Source organism: Triturus cristatus, chromosome 2_1, assembly GCF_964204655.1.
Source record: "Triturus cristatus chromosome 2_1, aTriCri1.1, whole genome shotgun sequence".
NCBI lineage: Eukaryota > Metazoa > Chordata > Amphibia > Caudata > Salamandridae > Triturus > Triturus cristatus.
This window is the reverse complement of record NC_140581.1, coordinates 1,155,896,541-1,155,919,297: the sequence shown is the minus strand read 5'-3', so window position 1 is coordinate 1,155,919,297 and position 22,757 is coordinate 1,155,896,541. Positions and strand designations below refer to the sequence as shown.

At 44.9% G+C, this 22,757-nt stretch overlaps 1 protein-coding gene across 2 annotated transcripts in view; it reads right to left on the bottom strand.

The window, feature by feature from the left end:
* Positions 1-322: 322 nt before the first annotated feature.
* Positions 323-22,757, bottom strand: part of LOC146866499 (stimulated by retinoic acid gene 6 protein-like) — a 484,943-nt gene continuing 462,508 nt past the window's right edge. For both annotated transcript variants that reach the window (XM_085636593.1, XM_085636594.1), the window contains one exon: positions 323-1,659. In XM_085636593.1, the coding sequence (XP_085492719.1) occupies positions 1,373-1,659 (287 nt within the window). In that variant the 3' untranslated portion in view covers positions 323-1,372. The remainder of the gene's footprint in view (positions 1,660-22,757) is intronic.

The following is a 22,757-nucleotide window of genomic DNA, read 5'->3' as shown; positions in this document are numbered from 1 at the left end:
AATGAAGAGACAACCAAGAGAAACAATGAGTGAATACTTCAGGGGAGTGAACAACTTCGAAAAAAAAGATGAGGGAGGGGAAGCCCCATTACCCACTGACAAGTCAGGATTTTTTAAAGTCAACCAAATAGACAAATCCAAACCCTTGGGAGGAGTCATAACCCACAAAGTACATACAACAGATCACCAGTATGTCTAGGCTTGACCTAACAAAATAGTAGAAACCAAAAGCTAAAACATGCTGGATCCCAAATAATTGTTTCATAAAAAAATGTGCGATCTGCTTTATACTCTTATCATGCCATGATGGTGAAAATAGAACTGGGCTAGTAAAACATTTTATTGCAAGTGTACATATAAATGGCAGCCACATTTTATAGCACTACAGTGCATAGAGAACCATCACATTCTTTGCAGAAGATAACAACCAGTCATACATTCACAGGACATTGTCTCTGATGAAATGCCTTTGTTTACCACTTCTACACGTGAAAATAACATTATGGTATAAACCTTATATGCAGATCCACTGAGAGTACAGTGTATGTATACTCCACTGGTTTGAATAATATATATGTCTAGCTTTGCAGCATTCAACTAAAGGAGTGGAATGCCCCCTCTGTATTGTTGAATAGTTCAAGGTTAGTTCTTGAGTTCTGGTACTTCGTTTGAGAGCCTTTTTGTTTTTAGCTCTATGGGCCATGCTGCAAAAGAAAAGAGCCACACGAGAAAGTAAACAGACTAAACACAATTCCCTCCAATTTAGCCTGCATAATTTTATATCACTAAGTACAACAAGGCAAAAAAAATAAACAAACTGAAGTTACATTGTTTTTGTTGTTTTTACGTAACAAGGCGTGGAGCAAATACATCTTTCTGTTTTTTTCTGAATGTGAAAATTGAGGCCAGTTAGTTTGCTGCATTGTTTTTGTTCAGTAATCTGCGGAAATCGCCCACCACCAGTTGGCTTCATATGTCATGCAATGGCCAGGGTTACTTTTTTAAATCTTCTATTAGACAAAAAATGGTTTAGAAGCAACAGGTGTCATGGGTTATTTACAACATTTTCATTATCAATTCACAAGAACTTCATTCTTTCCTACTATGCAAGCAAAACTGGTTTCTTCCATGCCCAATTGCCGCAGTAACAAGTAAGTGCAAAGCGGGTTTGCTCCAGTGTATTTTCAACAGTGCAAATTTGTTTTGTTTCCATATGTATACTAATTGGTGTTGTGTCCTTTGGTTCACATACAGTTTAAATTACTCCCATTTTTTGTCTGCCTAGCTCACTGGCAGCCATGTTGCATCTAGACGTCTTCAATGCATAGTATCAGCGTCCCTCTGTGTTTAGGCATCTAATGCTTAGGAACACTTATGCGGCTGAGTCATCTACCTCTGGCATGATGAGCCAACCCACACTTGATGTCTCTGAAGGTGCGTCCTCTGATAGCACGACTCCGCTCGCTTCCACTGGCCTCTCCTTGTGTTTCATCTGTGCCGTCAGCACAGCAGCCTGGAGGTGTCTTTGCTGTACTGCTGTGCTGTTTACACCACTGCCAGAGTCTTCTGTGAATTTCCTCAGCATGATAAGCTTGGGATTTTTTAGAAGAGTGTAGAACAGGAACCACCTTGTCCTGGCCCTACTTGACGATTTGGGATCTGTAACAAAAGAGCATTTCCAGTTATCTTTACATACATATTTACAAGCTTGATAAGAAAATAAGCACCGTCTGAGCAATATCATCTGGGCAAATTTCTGCATAGTCAATGGCGCAGACCCGGAACTACGAAGAAGCAGGTGCACTCGGAGTACCGTATTGAGTAAAGGGCCCCAGGGGTGCAACATGCATCTGTGCCTGCGTTCTGTGTTCCAGGGGCACTGTGGTATTACAGAAGTGGCTGGGGACCCTTGCGCAGGACATCTGTAGTAAAGATAGAGCCGGCACACCTGGAGTGCCATCACTATCTGATGAGGGTGTTCCCTTATTTGCATGAGTGTGTGGCCCCATGCAATTGAGGGAAATGATCTGCCTTTATGCCCATGCGGTTTTATGGATGCTGGCGCAGAGGCACAGAGACCGTCAGGAGACCCACTGACAGTGCATCACAAAGACGTGGTGCACAATCAATTCCTCCCCCCCCCCCCCCAGGGTGTCCCTCTGAAGGTGGTAAAAAGTGTCCCATGGATGCCCCAGACATACCCCTGCAGACCAGTGCAGTGATGTACTGCACCATCTTGCAGGGGGGTCTAGGTGCCTCTTGAAAGTGCAGACTGGCTGCCACCTGAATTGTGAAAGGTGGACCATGTGCTTCAATGAGCTGTTCTGTCTTTCACTAATTTGCTGCCTTCAGGGCAAGTCCATTATCAGTGATAGAGTACACCCTCCCTGCTTGCAGCTTGCATACCTAATTAAAAGTGTGCCATGGTGCAAACAGGGACAGTGCACCCCCTCTATAATCCAGATTTTGTGTTTTATGATTTAAATTTGCAGATGCTGTGCTGCAGTTCTAAAGCCATGTTTTTGTAAATGTAGTTTACGTGCATGTTTGTTCTCTCATTCATTTAGAAAGTAGAATTCTAAAGCTTAAAAGAACATGGGTAGGTAATCATTTGTAATCCCATTCTGATAGACACAAAGGAGGAGTGATGATTTTTTGCCATAAATACCTCAATGCTGAAATCAAACGAAGATGTTGATGAGAGCAGAAGGATCCTTGGCAGTTTCGTGGTTAAAAATAATATATTGTCAGTTTTAATTTTTTTGATGCTGTGCAGTATAATCCTTATTTTTGGAGTTATATCACAATTAAAATATTGGTTTATCATTGTGAAAAACGTATTTTTATAGCGAATTGCCATCAGATTGTTGATGCCAGTCAGGCAGACACATTTAAATATTTACCAGATAAAGCCCAAAAGGCCTTAAATAGTGTTACCACAATCAGAAGAGTATCTGCTTCATGACAAATATTTGAAATCCTGTTGTAAGAGAGCTCGCTTTTTTGTCTTCGCATGGATCTTAGTCCAAAATGGGTTAGATTTTGTATCAGTAAGAGTTCAACAATCTACTTTGTAAGATCAAAAATTGGTATCATGTTCATCTCTGATCATGTTCATGTTATATCTCCATTGGATTTTAATATGATTTTGAAAGTTATTGAAAGGTAGAGATTTCACAAGTCTTTAACAACTCATTTATAGTATTCAATAATGATTTGTTTTACTTTTAACAATTGACACCTCTCTATCTAATAAGTTTGAAGACTATAAAGCATCATTATGCGCTTCTGGTCATTATGTTATATTGTTCCTCTGGAATCTGAAAAGCTCTCTAGATCTCTGCCTGGTGGAGATAAATGTGTTTTCCAGAGTATCTAATTATAAACTTAATTTAGACAAATAGTGCTCTACCCTTAATATTATGTGCAAGATATACATGTTTTATTGATCTGTGCTTTAGTGGGCATCAAACAGAGTCAAATATTTAGGTGTTTCATTTATTAAATATATTAAGGGCATTATTAGCATTTTTCATATTGTTACGATGAAACTGAACACTGGTTGTTTTGTGATCTCTGCTTAATTATCCCGTTAGAGTAGGCTTGCCTCTTTTCAAATTATGTTGGATCCCATTGGTTTGTATATTTAAAAGTTTCTAATTGTTGCTCAGAGGGGCTTGAGTCAATGCTGTTTAAGTATTGTAAAATGAAATAGGTTTGCTGTGTTGAAATAAAAAAAAATGGTAGGTGATGTTAGATTTCCTGATTTGAAAACCAATTACACTCCCGTTTTTATTATAGAAGATTGCTGTTTCATCTACTTGGAAGGGGAGCAACTCCTGACGGCCAATGGAAACGGCTGTAGTTTTGCCATGCATGAACTGCATGAGACTGAAAGATCTTTCTTAAAAATATCTGATATAAATTGACTGTGGTACATTAATGAAAGAAAATGTGCTCCCTTGAATATCTTTAATGGTTTCCTTTCACTGCTTCCCTTTTCTTCAAAGTAATGCATAAAATACATAGGTACAGGCTTGTTTTCTGAAAGAGGAGGAGATACAAGTGTGTTATTTGGGCATCGCAACTGTTGATTACTTTTTTATCAATGGGCAGACGCTTGCGATTTCCATTGTTCATTTCACTATATCTTTTTGGGTATGCTGCTGTAGAAACTGTAACAAACAATATGGGTATGAGCATAACAAGGTAGTCAACACGCTCATCCTCTTAGCAACTTGACTCAAGTGACCTTCTTTCTTTAAGTGAATACAATTCATACTGGACTGCCTAAACTAAATTTCTGATAAATATATAAAGGAGTTTCAAAAGGAAACTAAAAAGATATGGGTAAAATCACGCAAGACAAACAGATCTGTGAGTATTAGCCAAATACGCCTATTACTTTACACAAGATGAATAGGCATGTTATGGTTTATGTTGGTCATTTCATTCACACAAATAGGACAATTTTATCTTTTACTTTTTCGGATTTGTTTTTGGGGTACCTATCTGTTTCTCCTTATTTATGACAACCTGACTACTTAATTGTAGGCTTATTAATTTCAGTTATTGTTCAGAAAAAAAACTCTTAACTCTAAATTATTACTGCATTCGTTTAATAAATTAAATTACTTATTTATTTGTTTAAAAATCTTAATAAACTTATCAAACTAAAAAAACGATGTATGAATATGACATTGATTTAGTAAAGAATTGCATTGATGTATTGAGATCAGTTACATTAGTAACTATTAAATATGATTGTTAAAAATCATTGGACAAGTTTTCAAAAATATAAATAATCAAGTTCGGTTTTGTATTAAAGGATATTGAAGAATAAATATGGATATGTCCACTCAAATTGATAAAAAAAATATAAAGGAATTAGTACATAGCCAGGTGTTTCCACGTCTTTTGGAGTTAGGTGGAAAACCATTTTTATTGTGTGTGGAGAAATCAATAACCAGCACAGTTGAAAGCAGGGGTCTCCCATTGTTTTAGAAGGGGCCAAGTTGAAATGTTTGTTATAACCAGTGTGCCACATGAAGGTAACACACGTTCCCTATCCTGCCAAGTAGGTTTGGAGAATCTCCCCTGAGAAAAACTGCAAAACAGGTGAGTGAAGTCGTGCACTTTTAGCTCCACTTGTCAGAAAATGATCACAAAGTTATAGATTTTATTTAGAACGTCCTCTCTGCAAATAGAAACAGAGGTGCTTTGTGTGGCCTCAGGTAAGTGTCAGCTTATAGGAAACCAGTGTGTATGTAAATTTCCCACCCTCACAACACTTCTGCCTCCCTACAAGCTTAGCCTTCAGGCACCTGTATTCACTCTTCAGTGAATGTGGGTGAACTTGTGTTTTTTACAGGCAACTGGTTACTGCAGTTGTGCAGTTTTGTAGCAATGTTGATGTGCTTTCTGCGCCTAGTGTCAGTAACCTCCAGATCACTGGTTCAGATCTTAGTGGCATAGCTTGGTTGATTCATGGAGCTATTGTATCCTGAAAGATAGCTCAGTGGGCGCTGCCACTGCTGCAAACATCTGCATACTACTTGAGTGGCTTGAACTTGAATCCTTGCAGAGCTTCCTTCGTCAGATGTTGATAAAATTAATGCCATTGTGGAAGGGGCCGGGGGCCGGCATGGTTCATGGATGACATCTACAGCCCTAGGGCACGGACAGTGGTGTATACTGAAGAGGCTGGTGTCATCCGCAGCATAAGTCCGAAACAGACTTTCTTTGTGATGAGAGAGGGGTGGGGGCGGAGGGCGGGCGAGGTGGGGTGGTGCTCAATACTGACCTGTTTGTTTGGTTGTTTTACCCTGTGTGTAGCTGTAAACCAAAAATGCCAATAAAAATGTTTATAAAAAAAAAATAAAAAAAATTAATGCCTTTGAATTTGGCTTCATCGGAAGTTACTTTTTGTTAAGTTAGTAGTTACTTTTATAAAGTTGGGAGTTACTATTATTCAATGTCACATCCCTAACATTCTGAATCAAGTCCATATTGCTGTCTCGAATCTCTTCCAAATCAACAACTTTTCTATACCAAGTTCGCTTATCTTACACATAGTGCCAAAAGCCTTCTTCTAAAGGGAGTGCAGTGCTTACATTGTGTTGGTGGTTACAGGTGGGGGCACTGGCACTAGGTTTATGTGACTGGGACCTGCTTTTTATCATCATCATTTCACCCAGATCAAAAGAGACAAAGGTAGAATAGAGAGAAAGGAGGAGGCCGGGACAGACAGGGAACATTGACAAAGGATGCAAGCAAGAATGATAAAGAACCTGCACGGGAGAGATGAAGAGACAGAAGGTGTAAGGTGGTGGAGGAAAAAAGCATGAGGTGGAATTAAGAGTGGGCAGCCTTGGAATGCAGCCACCCCGATTGGCAGCGGGGACTTAGGAAAAACTTTGGCTACATGCACTTAGTTTTTTTTCAAACTAAGCAATGAGCATATGCAGGGATTGTCTGGACATTTTTTAAAGGCAAGGGAGACTGAAAGGAGAGATCTAGAGGCTGTGAGAGAAGAGGGTGTGCGGCAATGTGACACCTCGTAGACAAGGCGTGACAGTGTTTTCATCTCATGCATGCAAAGTGCAGAGTGGCAGATATGAATGACTTGCTAGCACCTAAACAGGCTACAATAAAGAATGCACTTGGGGGCTCTCATTTTTGTTTGCTTTGCTCTTGCAGCCCATAGCTAAGCTGCACAGTAGATACTTCCAGAATGCAGGTATGGATGGGCTTTCTGTGGCAATCCAGGGCTAATGAAAATAAACAAAAACACACACTAACAAGATACATAAGAGTCAATGTGGGGGTCATATCGGGGCTTGCAGGCCATACGTTGGATAAGCCAGCTCTAAAGGACATGGCTTTTGGCATTGGAAAGGGCAGTGTGCTACCTGGAGATCCAGAATCTAACCACTGATCTTAGGCAACCTGAATAGGACATATGCGGATAAACTATTACTCAAACAGAATGGCGTAGTTCTCAAGTTTAAAAGAAGATTTTTTGGGAGATTTACTTAGCACAAAATTTACACTAAGGTATTGGAGCGCTTTACATGGGCACCGGTTACATTATACATTCATTTCTGTTAGGCTCGTGGGGATTAAGTGATTTGCCCAGAATCATAGTATGTTGAACTGATGCTGAGATGCAAACCTGGATCGCTAGATCCAAAGTCAGTAGCTCTGTCCGTTACGCCACATCCTCTCCTTATTGTGCAGTGGCAACTGCCACAAACAACAAGCATTGGCATAGCCAATAGGTCTCGCCTTTGGGACCTTATAAGTGTTTAGCCATGCAACAGTTGATGTTGTTGCACCAAGGATTTTGTACTGCATAACTAAATACTTATAAGGTCCCAAAGGCGAGACCTGTTGGCTATGCCAATGCTTGTTTTGTGTGGGATGGGCTTATTTTTCCCCCTCAGAAAATTAGACAGGGGAGGAAGAAGGCAGGTGAAATAGGAAGACAGGTGGAATGTTGGGATGAAAAAGAATTTACACGAATGCCATATGAAAGGATAAATAACAGGAAAAAGAAAGAACCAGGGTTGGCACCAAAACAAGACCGTTTTGGTATTTGACGACCTTGCATTCGGCAGTGCAGACGGTGGTCTCCTAAAGAATATCAGGGGCTCTGCACTTTACTTTTTTCACAGCGTGCCAGAAATGTTCAATATCAAAATCATTACATACAAATGGAAAACCACCAGCAAATATGTACATCAACAGAGTACAAGTTAAAAACTCCTTTCTAGTTGCACAATACCCCTGGGGCCTATGTAAATAAAAACACAGGAAGGTATGTGCTATTGCAAAGTAGCACACTGTTTGCTACGTTGGACTTGTTTCTATTGCTGTTTCACGGATCACCCTCTGAAACGCCACTTGTAACATCTGGATCAAGTTAAAAACTCCTTTCTAGTTGCACAATACCCCTGGGGCCTATGTAAAAAAAAACACAGGAAGATATGTGCTATTGCAAAGTAGCACACTGTTTGCTACGTTGGACTTGTTTCTATTGCTGTTTCACGGATCACCCTCTGACACGCCACTTGTAACATCTGTATCAAGTTAAAAACTCCTTTCTAGTTGCACAATACCCCTGGGGCCTATGTAAATAAAAACACAGGAAGGTATGTGCTATTGCAAAGTAGCACACTGTTTGCTACGTTGGACTTGTTTCTATTGCTGTTTCACGGATCACCCTCTGAAACGCCACTTGTAACATCTGGATCAAGTTAAAAACTCCTTTCTAGTTGCACAATACCCCTGGGGCCTATGTAAATAAAAACACAGGAAGGTATGTGCTATTGCAAAGTAGCACACTGTTTGCTACGTTGGACTTGTTTCTATTGCTGTTTCACGGATCACCCTCTGAAACGACACTTGTAACATCTGGATCAAGTTAAAAACTCCTTTCTAGTTGCACAATACCCCTGGGGCCTATGTAAATAAAAACACAGGAAGGTATGTGCTATTGCAAAGTAGCACACTGTTTGCTACGTTGGACTTGTTTCTATTGCTGTTTCACGGATCACCCTCTGAAACGCCACTTGTAACATCTGGATCAAGTTAAAAACTCCTTTCTAGTTGCACAATACCCCTGGGGCCTATCTAAATAAAAACACAGGAAGATATGTTCTATTGCAAAGTAGCACACTGTTTGCTACGTTGGACATGTTTCTATTGCTGTTTCACGGATCACCCTCTGAAACGCCACTTGTAACATCTGGATCAAGTTAAAAACTCCTTTCTAGTTGCACAATACCCCTGGGGCCTATGTAAATAAAAACACAGGAAGATATGTTCTATTGCAAAGTAGCACACTGTTTGCTACGTTGGACATGTTTCTATTGCTGTTTCACGGATCACCCTCTGAAACGCCACTTGTAACATCTGGATCAAGTTAAAAACTCCTTTCTAGTTGCACAATACCCCTGGGGCCTATGTAAATAAAAACACAGGAAGATATGTGCTATTGCAAAGTAGCACACTGTTTGCTACGTTGGACTTGTTTCTATTGCTGTTTCACGGATCACCCTCTGAAACGCCACTTGTAACATCTGGATCAAGTTAAAAACTCCTTTCTAGTTGCACAATACCCCTGGGGCCTATGTAAATAAAAACACAGGAAGGTATGTGCTATTGCAAAGTAGCACACTGTTTGCTATGTTGGACTTGTTTCTATTGCTGTTTCATGGATCACCCTCTGAAACGCCACTTGTAACATCTGGATCTTTTCAGAGCGCTACACTTGATTCTCCCAGACATTCAACTATTTAAGAATACCCGTAGCGCTTGGAAGCCGTCTAGAGGTTTTGTGCTCGGGCCGCTTCATTAAGTAGCCTCCTCGTGTGACACAGAGTTGTTGGCCGGCTGGCAGCCCCACGCCCGGACGGCCCAAACCCGCTAGAGAGGAAGACGGGTGGGTCTCCGCCTGGAACCCCGAAAAAGATGCAAAGTCTGCACCTCTTATATGGCCAACATAGTTTTTAACTGCTGTGCATGTCATAAAACGCTGAGTATTAAAATGTCCTTTAAAATAAAAATCAAACAATAGAATTGTGTGCAGATGTTCAATAAAAAAAAAAGCATGTTCGGACTATAACATAAAACCCAGGCACTAATGTACAAATGGCCCCCATTCGCCAATCAGATAGCTAACAAGTGGCCCATGATTGGAATCCTGGCAGTCTTGAACTTCCAAGCACAAATGAGGGTCCGTCTGATGGACTTTGTGTGTTTTGCGAGATTGCCTGAATATAAGAGACACCACCTGTAAAAACCGCCCATGCAAGACACAAACCAGACCCACAAGCAGCCCAAAAAAGCCCACACACTGATCTGGCAGACCATCCCGTTTGGCAGTGCCAGATTGCCACATAGGCCAGCCGGCCTCTGAAAAACGGTGTCTGAGTGTTTTCTCCAGTAGAAACTCAAAACACTTAATTGGAAGAAAACAAACCCCTCGGTTGCCTGCAAAAAAATAATCAAACTTTACTTTATTAAAGCTATTTAAAAAAAGAAGTGAGTAGCCAGCCCCATGGTGAATCCTCGTAACCCCCATACCGCCACACACCTACACAAACTCATTGGAAACAAGAGATCGATTTTATAAACAAGTTCATAGCGCCCAGCACCAACTGATTTGTCTCAGGGTGCGGACAGATAACGCGCTCTTGAAATCCCATAGAACGGTAGATACCCTCTTCACGAGCTCGCAAGGATGAAAGGCTGCGCCGGGTCTGACAAGATTCGGTTCCATGAGCTGCAGGGCCCTAGGCTGAATGTCACTGCCTGACCTCTTATCGAGATAGTGCAAACATTAAAATACATCGATATGCAACTGAGTTTGTGTGAGGTGTAAACAATTAACTCTATTCGAGTCTGCAACATGTTCTAATAATTTAAACTATTAAATTCCAATATTTCGGGTTTAGATTGCAATATCCCTGGGCTTTCCTTTAAGCAGAAGCAATGTCTCTTCCCACTCGTATTATCCCAGAGTATAGCCATCACCTAGTTACGTTCATTCACTTAACTCTGTGTAAGATGCGCCTTCTCCACGTAAAAGCGGCGCACTCAGTGTTAATTAAAAAAATAGTATAATGTGAGGCGGAGTCTCGGTGATTTACAAGCTCGCTGCTGACATCTACTGTAATCTGCACGGCACACGTTCGAATCCTGGTAGGATCAAAGCCTCCTGTCCTTCTAAGGTCGATGTGTGCAGTAATATTGCACTTTTGTAACTGTAAAATCGTACTATTTGCAGCGCATAGAACCTAAGGGGAACTTCAAGCGCTATGTGAAACAAGCGCGGGAGGTGTGTGCGCGCGCTTAAAGAAAATTATAAACAAGCATTGGCCACGAAAATCATCACGATAGCTGTGAAAGCGAAAGTGATCGCGATGACGCGCTAGTGCTGCTGGCTGGCCTAGCGCATGGCGGCGACGTAGAGCCATATGGCTGCTTTGCGCGCGTGCACGCCTCGTGCACTGTAGCTCTATGCCAGCGGTAGCACTTTGAAAAGTCCCTTACAAAATGTCTCTCCGAGCCAGCGCATGCGCTGGGCTCAGCGAGACCTAAAAAGGAACTGAAGGCAACTACAGAGGAACTTAAGGATCACAGCTACAGAAAGATCACACTACATGCCAAACACAAGAACATTCTGTGGCAATGGAGACCGGCTCCAGCTGGATGCTGTTCTTATATGCCGATGCAGAGGTTGACATCCACCACCCACAGGATTCCAGCATTCAAGCAAACTCCAACATAAAAGCTGGAACCTAGAAGTAACCGAAAAGAAGGAAGAGGAACTCTAGTCATATTTAAATATTTTTTCACACATACCTCACACAGCTCAGACTCGAAACTACTGAAACAGCTGTTAACATGTTCAAAATATCTTTCTGTGGGCCAAGAATACCAGCCTGATATTTTTGATTATTTAGATTTACTATTTGAAAGACATGGTAGGCTTTGGATGCTCGCCAATTATGTACAAAGCTTTCAGCATGTCAGAGACAGGAGAAATTGGAAAGATGAGCTGCAAAAACAAAACAAGCGTTGGCAAAGCCAACAGGTCTTGGTTTAATTTTTGCACGCATTGAAACATAGCGTTAGCCCATTAGAGCCAGACACATGTAAGAAACGAAAGCTAGTCTATATTCAAGGCTCCCCTGCCTTTTGCCCTACACAAAATGAAGGCCAGATGGCAAGGGAACCTTCATTTTAGTGATTTTATTGTCTCTATGACAGGCAAGGGTCCTTACCTCCTGTGTTACATTTCACCTTAAAACAAAAAGAAGACTGTATTGGAAGTAAGGATGAAGGGATAGCAAGGGAGCCATATTCAATAAAGTTGCCATCAGCTTGAATAAAGAAAGAAAAAGCAATACTGGACCGGGAGAGACTAATGAGAAGTCACCAGGTTAGAAGGGTGTGTGAGGGACACGAGGATCAACAAGGAGGTGAAAAGGGCAGGAATGGGAGGGTGGCATGAGAGGAGGTGGAGGCGGCAGAAACAAAGAGTGAGACACCTAGGAAAGAGGGAGGGGTCAAAGAGAGAAACAAGAGGGCGGTGTAGGAGAAAGGAACGAGGACAGAGACACATGGGAAATGGGACAGAATGGGGCAATCTGGAGCTGGCACAAGAAGGGAAGTGGACGGGGTGGTAATGAGGAGAAGACAGAGAGGCTTACTGTTGTAAAATAATCCCTTATGCATTCAAAGCAAGTACTCCATTTCAGGTGGAAATATATATTCTAACAGACAATTGCTTCAGGTAAAAGAGGAGGCTTCTATTGGCGGAGCCATGATGTGATTAGGAACGTCTCAAGTCAATGGTCGAAAGAGACGGGCCCAAAAAAGTCAATTATCATAACAAGCATTGGCCACGCGCGCGGCGGGAGAAGCGGGAGTTGTGTGTGCGCACGAAAGTCATCGTGATCACGATCGCTGTGAAAGCGAAAGTGATCGCGATGACGTGCTAAAGGCGTTCCTGAGTGCTGCTGGCTGGCCTAGCGCACGGCGGCTGCGCGCGTGCACGCTCACGTGCACACAAGCGCTAGGCCAGCCAGCAGCACTTAAAAAACTCACATACAAAATGTCTCTCCGAGCCAGTGCATGCGCTGGGCTCAGTGAGACCTAAAAAAGTGGTGGGGCGGGTGGACGGGGCAGGGAGGGGTGTGGGAGAGGAAGCACAGGGGTAGTCTAATAGTCATTTTTTAAAAAGGAAGACTTACCTGGAGCTGCCGACCGACTCCCGCGTCGCGCCTCAGTGTTCTTGTTCCTGGTCGCATGAGAGACTCCCTGTCCAACTCCCATGCTGCTCTCATGCTATGAGTGCAGCCAGGGGATTGGCCTGAGTTGGCTGCTTTGACGCTCTGCTCAGGGAGTCAGTTCTGTTTCTTCAACCTGGCTTTTCAAAACAGTCAGGTTACAGAAACCTAAGTGCGCATGTGTGTTTGGCCGGCCTGAGATGGTTGCCTAAACCCACATGCGCCCTTAGAAGTGCACAAACCAGTCCTCCTTCCCCCTCCCATGGCCCTGCCCAGTCCCTCCCTACGCACGCTGGCTCAGCCAGAATGTGAAAAATAAAAAGTTGATAGAAAATCGTTTTATTTTTCACCTGCTGGCTCTGAGCCAGTGGGGCAAGCTCCTTCGCCATTGCAGAGGACCCTCCCCTGCTATTGTGGCAAGTATAGATATTGGAAAATGGAAGTCAAGACGCAGCATCAGAAATTAAGCATAAGGTACACGCAGAGACAAAAACAGAAAAAGGCTGATCACAAAATTGGAGCAGCCTATTTGGTTCGAGTACTCCGCGAGGGTAGATAGGCTGAATAAAACAGCGCTAGAATGGCGGGCAAAAGCAAGTTACAAGATAGGAGTACACAGACCTGGCAAACAGAACAGAATAATGTTAGAACTAGGAACATGAAAAGGCTAAATCAACCAAACTGGAGAGTAGGCCCAGAAGCAGTGAGTAGGATACAGATGTGAAATATTAAGAAACTGCAATAGAATCAATAGAAGGGCGATGACAGGAGGCTGTAGGGGAAACCCCAGAAGCAGCAGGTGAATGCACATAAAGCTGCAAGCAATAGGGCGGTGCACAGGAGTCAGTTATAGTTCTCTGATGCGAATCTACAAAGAGAAAGCTGGATGTTTCTGATCGAATGTATTCAAAGTACAAAAAAATCACACTGGCTGGAGTCTGCGGGAGGCTGATGGAGTAAGATATGGCTGTACAGAAACATGTATTTATACATCAATATTACTTTTAAAGAAGGTTTTGAAAAGGTTCTCTTTCGGCACGATAGCTCTATGGCCTTAGGCACTGCACTCAGCACTTTAATTAAATGCTTCCCCTCTTACTGCCGCCAAGGATTCCTCTGATTTTTGTACTTGGTAATCATTTTTAAGCAACTGTGACATTATGAACATGTATTTACTTAGCAACGTTACTTTTAAGGAAAGTTTTGAAAATGTTCTTTTTTGGTATGATAGCTCTATAGCTAGCTCTATGGTTTTGAGCGTTTTTTGCACAAAATAAACATTGTTATCATTATCATTGTACAGAATCGTAGATTGAGGTTCAGCAACATCATTACATCAAGGGAAGCAGTGCGAAATACAGGCAGTGGCAAAGCCAAAAGGTATGGCATAGGCAAGATGGCGCAGCTGTTATACGTATGATGTGATGTAATTTGAGATGTCATGAGGGATGTTATTAGAGATGTCATGAGTGATGTAATTTGAGATGTCATGAGTGATGCAATGACGATGTCATGTGAGGCCATAAGAAGTGCATTGCGGGGGCGTAAGTTATAGTTAGTTCAATTAACTATAACTGCTGAATTTCTCTGGTTTTATGAAGTGAAAAATCAGCTTAACTATAAAGTTCCTATCACCTTTGTTTTTTCAGTGAATGTCTAGTGTTTTTTAAATTCTATTTCCTAACTATAAAGTCCATGGAACCTTTTTTTTTTAATGTGTATTTCTATGTTTTTTTAACTAGTAGTCGCGTTAGTCGAGTGGTGGAGAAAGGGGGTGAGGCCTCCAACCAGCTCTCATGAATACCGCTGTAATACACTTAGTAACGGTAACAGGAGGGCATTTTGGCATTGTATGTCATGTAAATGAGTACGTTTGATATCGCAACCACTATGGCGTGTATTTACAAGGAAAATGCGCAAATGAATAACATGATTGTGGCGCTACATAAAAAAATTGTAAAACTAATTAAAAAATGTAAACAAAAAAGCAGGAGGGCATTAGATTCTAGGAGGACTTCATTCGTCCAACCAGCAGTGCATCAGGAGGCGTCTTTACAGGGTGGCGGAGAAAGGGGGCATGGCCTCCAAAGTCCTCTCAGCAAACTCGCTATCTGGAACCACTGGAGGAAACAGAAGGGGTTCCTGGCCCCCAAGACCGTCAGCATCCAAGGGGATTCATTCCCCAACCAGCAGTGCACCAGATGGTGCATTTGCCGAGTAGTGGAGAAGAGGGGCGGGCATCCGGTAACTTGCTGGTCCCACATTTCTTTTTTATGGGAGGAGGGATGTGTGGACCCCCTTCCCTGAGCCGATTTGGGGCTCGGGACCCCATCTCCCGGGCCAGGTTGTTCACCCACTCACCAAAGATGGGAAACGCGGGGAGAGCCGGAAGGCCTCGTGGTCCCTGCCGGCTCCCCGCCTCCTGCAGGAGCCGGCCTTGCTTTTACACATAGGGAGCTGCTGACATGCAGCTCCCTGTGAGTAAAAGCAGGTGTACTCTGCTTTGACCATGCAAGAGAAAAATGCTCTTGCTTGCTCAAAGCAGAGCACATTTTGCTATGGCTTGGCAGAAGCGGAAAAGCTCCTACCAAGCCATAGCAAACAACTATGTCCCCCGATCGGCAAGACTCCTTTCTTGTTTTAGGGCCTGCTCTTTGGAGGTGATGGCCCGTGGGGCCCAGGGGTGGGGGTCTGTGAGGCCTCCAGCTCAAAATTAAAAGCCCCAGGGAAAGGGGGTCCGTGAGAGTCCCCCACTGCATTAGTCCCAGGGTGGTGGCGGTCACTGGGGCTTCGGGGGAGACCATGGGGGTCTCTCCCGCACTAATTCATTCAGTAGCCCCGGGGAGGTGGTGGTCCCCGGGGCTGCAGGGGAGGCAGTGCAGGGCCCCGCATGTTTAAAATTGTTTGCCCCGGGGAGATGGCGGTCCCCTGCGCATGTGTACCCCTGTATTATTATAAAAGCTGTCCCCGGGATTTTGGTCCAACTGGGAACTTCATCAAAGAAACAAGTGGGAGCCCGCACATCTTTTGAAAAAAATATTTGCAGTGGATCTGCAAGTTCGCCGCATATTTGCAGCAAAGTTCAATAAACAGAATGCTTTTAACCCACAGCGTGGTCTCTGTGGGATGCCCCCACAACATGGGGGAGGGCGGCGGGTCAAGATATTCCTACCCTGCCACCTTTCCTTTTTTTTAAACTTTTTTTGTGAGGCTCAGCTTCAAACTGAGTCCCAAGAAGGCTACTGCAATACTTCCTAGTTGGTGTCGGCAGCCAATCACACTTCAGTAGGATCGGTGAGTCCACTGCAAGGACTCACACCCCCAGATATCTATATAGTTTAAACTTAAATATCTCTGAAACTACTGAACGGATTAACACCAAATCACAAAAAGCAAACTTTCCGGACCAAAATCTAGCTTTCTGCCAAATTTGGTGTAATTCCGTTTAGCCTAAATAACATGGGGAAAACGTGCCTGATATCCCACAAGGACCACAGGGCAAAAAAAGCATTTTTTTGTAAATTTTCGGTGGCATTCGCAGTGAATCTGCAAATCCGGCAGAATTCTTTTTGCTTCAGGGACCCCCCTCATGGATCCGTAAATGGCCCTAGGGAGCGGCACCCAACAGGGCCGGCTTCAGCAATGTCCTGGGGTGCCCACCTCTGGGACATTGCAGTTTGCTATGGGATGGCAGGAGCACTGCTACCGCCATCCCATAGCAAACACGTGCTCCGGTTTGAACGAGTAAGAGCAGTTTGCTATCGCTTGTTCAAAGTGGAGCACTTTGCTTTTTACCCCCAGGGAGCTGCTAAGATGCAGCTCCCTGGGTGTAAAAAGCAATGCTTGCTCCCGCAGGAGGTGGCTGGGACCAATGGGGGCTTCAGTGCGATCTCCAATCTGAGATGTCATCAGTGTTGTCACTGACCATGTCATGAGTGATGTAATATGTGAGGTCATAAGCAGTGCATTGCGGGGGCACGAGTTATAGTTAGCTCAGCTAACTATAACTGCAGAATTTCACTGGTTTTGTATGAGTGAAACCTGAGCCTAAGTATAACGTCTCTGTAACCTTTGGTTTTTTTCAGTGTGTGTACACACACAGGTGTGTGCGTGCACGCGCATACACACACACACATGTTGCATATTATTTGAATACAACTCAATGGGTGCTTTTTTATAAGTTAGCTGTACTTGGAACAGGTATATAAACCCTTTGTTTTAATGGACATCACAGGATTCTAATAGATGCAAAGAAAAGGTTCTATTGGCTTTGAATTACTGTTAGCTGAAGGCATAGTTTGGAAGAGGATAATGGAAAGCAAACAGTATTGGTCAAGTCTTGGATCACCCCCCCCCCCCCCAGGACCCTGTTGCACTTGTTTTTAAGAGGCTGAGGTGTCTGCTATTGTTAGGTTGGTTTTTGGGTTTTGATTTTAAGCACTATTATTATTAATGAATGATATTTTCGAATATTTACATAGACTGAATTGGCATAATTGCAACTGAAACAAATTTCATATGACGTGTAGAAATATATATATATTTTTTTAAACATTCTTTTTTATTCACAACTTGTTGGTCATTGCGATACATAATCACATTTACGTATATTGCAGCAATTGCAGCCCAGTATACACACGTTGCACTTAAGATACTATAGCATATAGTTTACTGATGTTACAAGGGTCGTCACTGCGTTAAGGGTTCGTCAAGTGAGGGAATTGCGGGGGGTTCACACAAGCGCCCACGATATTCATTCCAGTTTGACCAAATTGCCACCCATTTCCGAGGACACCCCCGGGCCACATAGACTGTTTTCTCCTGCAGCATACACCAGTCTATATCTCTTTTCCATTCACTGAGCGTCGGCGGTGTGCCCGCTCCCCACATGCGTGCTATATTACGCTTTGCGATCACCTGTCCGAGCGTAGCCCATAGTTTGCCCATTACTGATAGGTCCGTGGGCTCCCAGATGTTCAAGAGGCATCTCTTAACCTCGGGCCGCAGGTCAACCTTCCATACCATACGTATACATGCATGCACCCGCTGCCAGTATGCCTGTATTGCCGGGCACTCCCAAATGATGTGAAGATACGTCCCCACCTCCCCACACTGCCTCCTACATAGCCCATCTGCGCTCCTACCCATCAACACTAGTCGTGTACCCGAGATGTAGACTCTGTGGAGTATTTTTAGTTGTATCAGTCGCAGCTTAGCTGATATCGCTACTTCTTTGGGGGATGATAAGGCCTCCCTCCACTCGTCATTTTCAATCTCCAGACCGTCGTCCTCCCACTTCCTCCTAAGTGCCAACAAGGGGTCTGGAGTGTGGTTGATGAGTTTTTTATATGTGAGGGAGATAGCTTTTTTGGGCAAATGACCGTCGAGCAGCCTGTCTTCAAGGGGAGAGGACTCAGGAAGCATTGTGCCGGGTGGGATGTTGGACAGGAGTGAATGCCTGATCTGCACATATCTATAGTACTCAGTTTGCGCTAAGTCGTAGGTCTGCCGTAGCGAGGCAAAAGTCACCACTCCCGTGGGCCCCCACAGATCCTTTATGCGGGAGATCCCTATCAGATCCTATTCACGGAACCCTTTTGTATGCCCCAGCGCCCCCAGTTTTTCGGAGACCCAAAGTGGGGTGGCCAAGGTAAGTTTGTTAGCCCATCCCAGGTTACGGTTCACACTATGCCAGAGCTGGACCGAGTGTTTGGTAGGGCCCGTGAGTGGATATTTATTAGGTTTGGAATAGAGCGCCGCTTCAAAGTTTCCCCCCGGGAGGAGCCATCTGTCCATACTATAGCCGGGGTCGTCTCCGCCACTATAAGTTCCCTGGTTTATGGCTGTGAGATGTGCCGCCCAATAGTATTTCCGGATATCTGGAAGCGCTATACCCCCAACGTACCACCCCAGTGTGAGTTTTTGAAGCGATATGCGCGGCGTTCCAACCCATAGTAGGTCTCTCTGAGCGGCCTCGATGTCCGCAAAATACTTTTGTGGAACCGGGTCTGGGTAGTTTTGTAAAGCATATATGAAACGCGGCTGGGACATCATTTTAAACAGGGCTGCCCGACCCAACAGGGACAGTGGGAGCCCCTTTCAATTAGCAGCATCCCTCTTGAACCTCTCCAGCGGCGGCCGGAGGTTATTCTCGTAGCGAGTCTGCACGTTCGAGGAGATAAAGATGCCCAGGTACTTGAACCCCTCCTCAGCCTTTTTATTCGGACAGTCACGGGGTATTGAGGGGGGGGCCCCTGCAGGACATAAAAGAGTGATTTACCCCAGTTAATTCTGTAGCCCGAATACCTCCCGAAGCTTGCGAATATGTCTAATGCGACTCGTAGGGATTTTGTGGGGGAGGCAAGATATAGAAGAATGTCGTCCGCATAAAGCGAAATCCAGTCCTCCCACCCGTCTGCCCATCTGAGCCCCCGGAGTGAAAGGTCTTGTCGTACCCAAGCCGCAAGAGGCTCCAGGGAAAGGGCAAAGAGCAAGGGCGAGAGGGGACACCCCTGGCGCGTCCCTCTCTCCAGAGAAAAAACTTCAGAGATCTTGTTATTTACCACCACCTGGGCTAGCGGCTCAGTGTAGAGGAGGCGTACCCATCCGATGAAGTTAGGGCCAAAGCCCATCCTTTGGAGGACCGCCATCATATAGGCCCAATCGAGAGTATCAAATGCCATAGCGGCATCTAAGGATACAACCACTGCATCTTCCTGGATCGTATGACAGCGGCCCATTACTCCATGGAGACGTCGAAGGTTGAGCGCCGTATTACGGTGTGCCATGAAGCCCGACTGATCGGGGTGGATCAGCTTTGTGATGATCGGTTTGATCCTGTTCGCCAGGATTTTGGGTTCAGCGTTGAGTAGCGATATAGGCCTATAGGAGGTGCATAACTCTCTAGGTCTCCCTTCTTTAGGGATGGCCACCAGTGTGGCAATACGCTGGTCCCTCGGAAGCCTCCCCCGCGCCTTACTGTCCTCAAACATGTTCTTAAGATGCGTGACCAGGCAGTCGGGTTTGAGCTTGTACAGCTCAATAGGGAGGTGTGAGAAGTTGGCCTGATGTATGATGTCACTAGTTATAGTGTACACCTTATATCAGTCCAAATACCCTTATGGTGATTGGTTGTAAAGTCAACCTTATAGACCAGCTATCCTAGTGGTAGCATGGACAAGAGCAGTCTTAGGCTAAACTCTGAATGGCATGTGAAGCCAGCTGTGATACCATATATAATCCCTTGAATACCAAATGAAAGGACACCACAACAGATATATATATAAAATAAAGTGTATTTATTCTAAGCAAACCCTCAGCACTCTTTATGAGATTAGAGGTAAGTACAACACAGTCCTATTTATGCATACATTAAGTCACACAGGTAAGCAATACAGTTAGGCCCTAGGGGCCACGCAAACCATATACTAAGTAAGTGGTATAAGGACCAATGTCACGGAAATAGAATAGGCCTAGGCCTAGGGAATCGCTGGGGCTACACTACACTAGCGTTAGTTAGGAAGTGGGAGGCCCACGGGATTCGTGTGCAGAGTGGAAACACTCACGCGTAATGCGTAAAAGTCAATAGCAATAGTACAGTTTAGAAAACGGTAGATTTAGGACACTTACGGAGTACCTAGGAAGTTGAGACTTGAAAACTAGACACTAGGATAGTCACTATCCTGATGAGCACCGGAGTACCCAAGTTACCTAGCCCACAGGCTGCGGGTGCATAGGGGTGAAGATGCGCCGTTTTCGTCGTCGACTCCTATGGATGCCTGAAGAAAGATGCTGACAGGCAGTCAGTGAAGAGTGTCCGGTGGATCCCAAGGCTGGGATCTAGAAGAGAAGAAACCTGCAAGCAGAAGGGACAGAGTCAAGGTCACTAGCCAGTGACCACGTGGAACCAGGAAGGAACCAGGCGATGTCGTGAAGATTGCAGGTGAAGGTGAAGCTTGTCGCTGCAGCCAGGAGGACCAGGAAGCGTCGAGGACGACCAGGACCAGGAGGCGAGCTGTCCCACGAAGGCTCTTGCTGTCGGCGGCGTCGAAGTTGGACTAGGACTCACCAAGCCTTGGCAAGCGGAACCCACGAAGAATGGAGGACTTGCTTCTGGTGCAGACCAGGAAGGTCTGGGGTGCTTCTTCTTTGCAGAGAAGCGGGAGCCAGTCTGGAGGAGCCAAACCAGTGCAGAAGATTTCAGGATGCGTCGTCACAGAGGCCACCAGCCAGCGGGCAAGCAACCGGACAGACGCGGCAAGCAGGAAAATGCTGAAGGGCCCCACGCAGGACTCGTGGAGTGTGGGGGGCTGATCTTCGGTGCAGATGGTGCTTGGGATTGGGGCTTCTCAATCCCCGGTGCACAACTTCGAGGGTACCTCAGAAGCTGCGCTGTAAGTTACTAGCCACTTTTTCCAGGTAGCCGGTCCCACGTCGCTCGTCGCCTCCACGGATCTCAGCTCTGCTGCAGATGTGGATGAGGGTCGGAGAAGTCTGGAAGTCAAGGCTCTGGTCGGGCTCTGCAGTCGGTTCCTCGTAGAACGGTCGCAAAGCAAAGGGTAGTCTCTTGATGGTGCCTGTTTGCACAGGGTAGCCACTCCTTGGCTACAAGGGAGATTCTTCAGTCTTCTTCTTTCGTCGAATGTCGAAGGTCCAGAGTTTCTGTTCAGTTTTGCAGGTTCAGGATAATCTAAAGTCTTGAGGCCCAACTCCCACTCTTATACTAATCTGGGGGGCTGGGATACCTGCTAGGTCACGCCTTATGGGTGGGACCTGGGAGGGGGTGGTTACACCCACTTCCCTTTGTCCAGTTTCGCGCCAGAGCTGGGGCTGGAGTGCCCCAGCGCCGGTTTGAACTGGACTATGCAAGGAACACCTTGTGTGCCCCAGGCATGTCTCATTCCTTTCAGCCCACCCTGCCCCAATACACTAAAGGCTGTCTGGGGAGGTGCTAGCACCTCCCCAAGCAGGAAACCTATTGTCCAGGCCTCCCTGGCTGGGATCACTCCCAGCAGCAGGAGGTCAGACTTGTGTCTGTGGCAGCAGCATCCATTTTGTGATGCTGAGGCTTTGGTTAGAGTTAAACAGCAAAGTAGGATTTTAACATGTCTCTCCCTCTAGAAGGGAGGGATAATATCCTCATCACCAGAAATGGTATGGGGGTATTATTCCAAAGTGTTAGACACCTTACACAACATGTTTTGATAAAGCCAAACCATAGTTACCATAACCGTTTAAGATTATAAGGCACTTTAAGAGTATATGGTAGGCTATATCATAGAACAGCTATAAGGACTTGGTTCCGAAAGCTGCAGACAGGCTCAGCTCATGCTAGAGCACCATCTCACATGTTACCAAGCACTCTGCCTCCAGGATTGTTAAGGCCTGCCATAGGAGTGACTGATAGGTACACATGTCTATATATAAGGGTAGATATAGGCATACTATACCTAAGCAAGGGGTGATTACACGACCTTGCCCCAGCTGAGTGATCAGCCAGTTGTGTCTGATTGGAAGGCCAGACCAGGGGTGGCATAATACATGCTGCAGCCCCTGGGAGGCCTAGGGTACACCTATGCCCTGGGTACCTAGGGTACACTGTACAGGGTCCAATAAGGTGATCCTTACCAATTGTGTATGTACCTAGGGTACATGGAGTCCATTTTACAGAGAGAGCAGACAGCCTGAGACCCTGAATGGCAGGATCTCAGGCCAACTAAGTCGAAAAACCAGCTAGACACTAGGCAAAAAGTTGGGGGTAACCATAGTCAGATATCCACCTTCCTACAGGAGGCCATTAGGTCCTAGAGCTTTCCCGGGGCGGAGGTCCTTGATTGCTGTGGAGAGTTCTTCAAGGGTAAGGGCACCGTCCAGAGTCTCCCGGTCTTGCCCCGAAAGAGTGGGCAGCCCAATATCTTTAAGAAACTCGGAGGCTCCAGGGAAAGGGCAAAGAGCAAG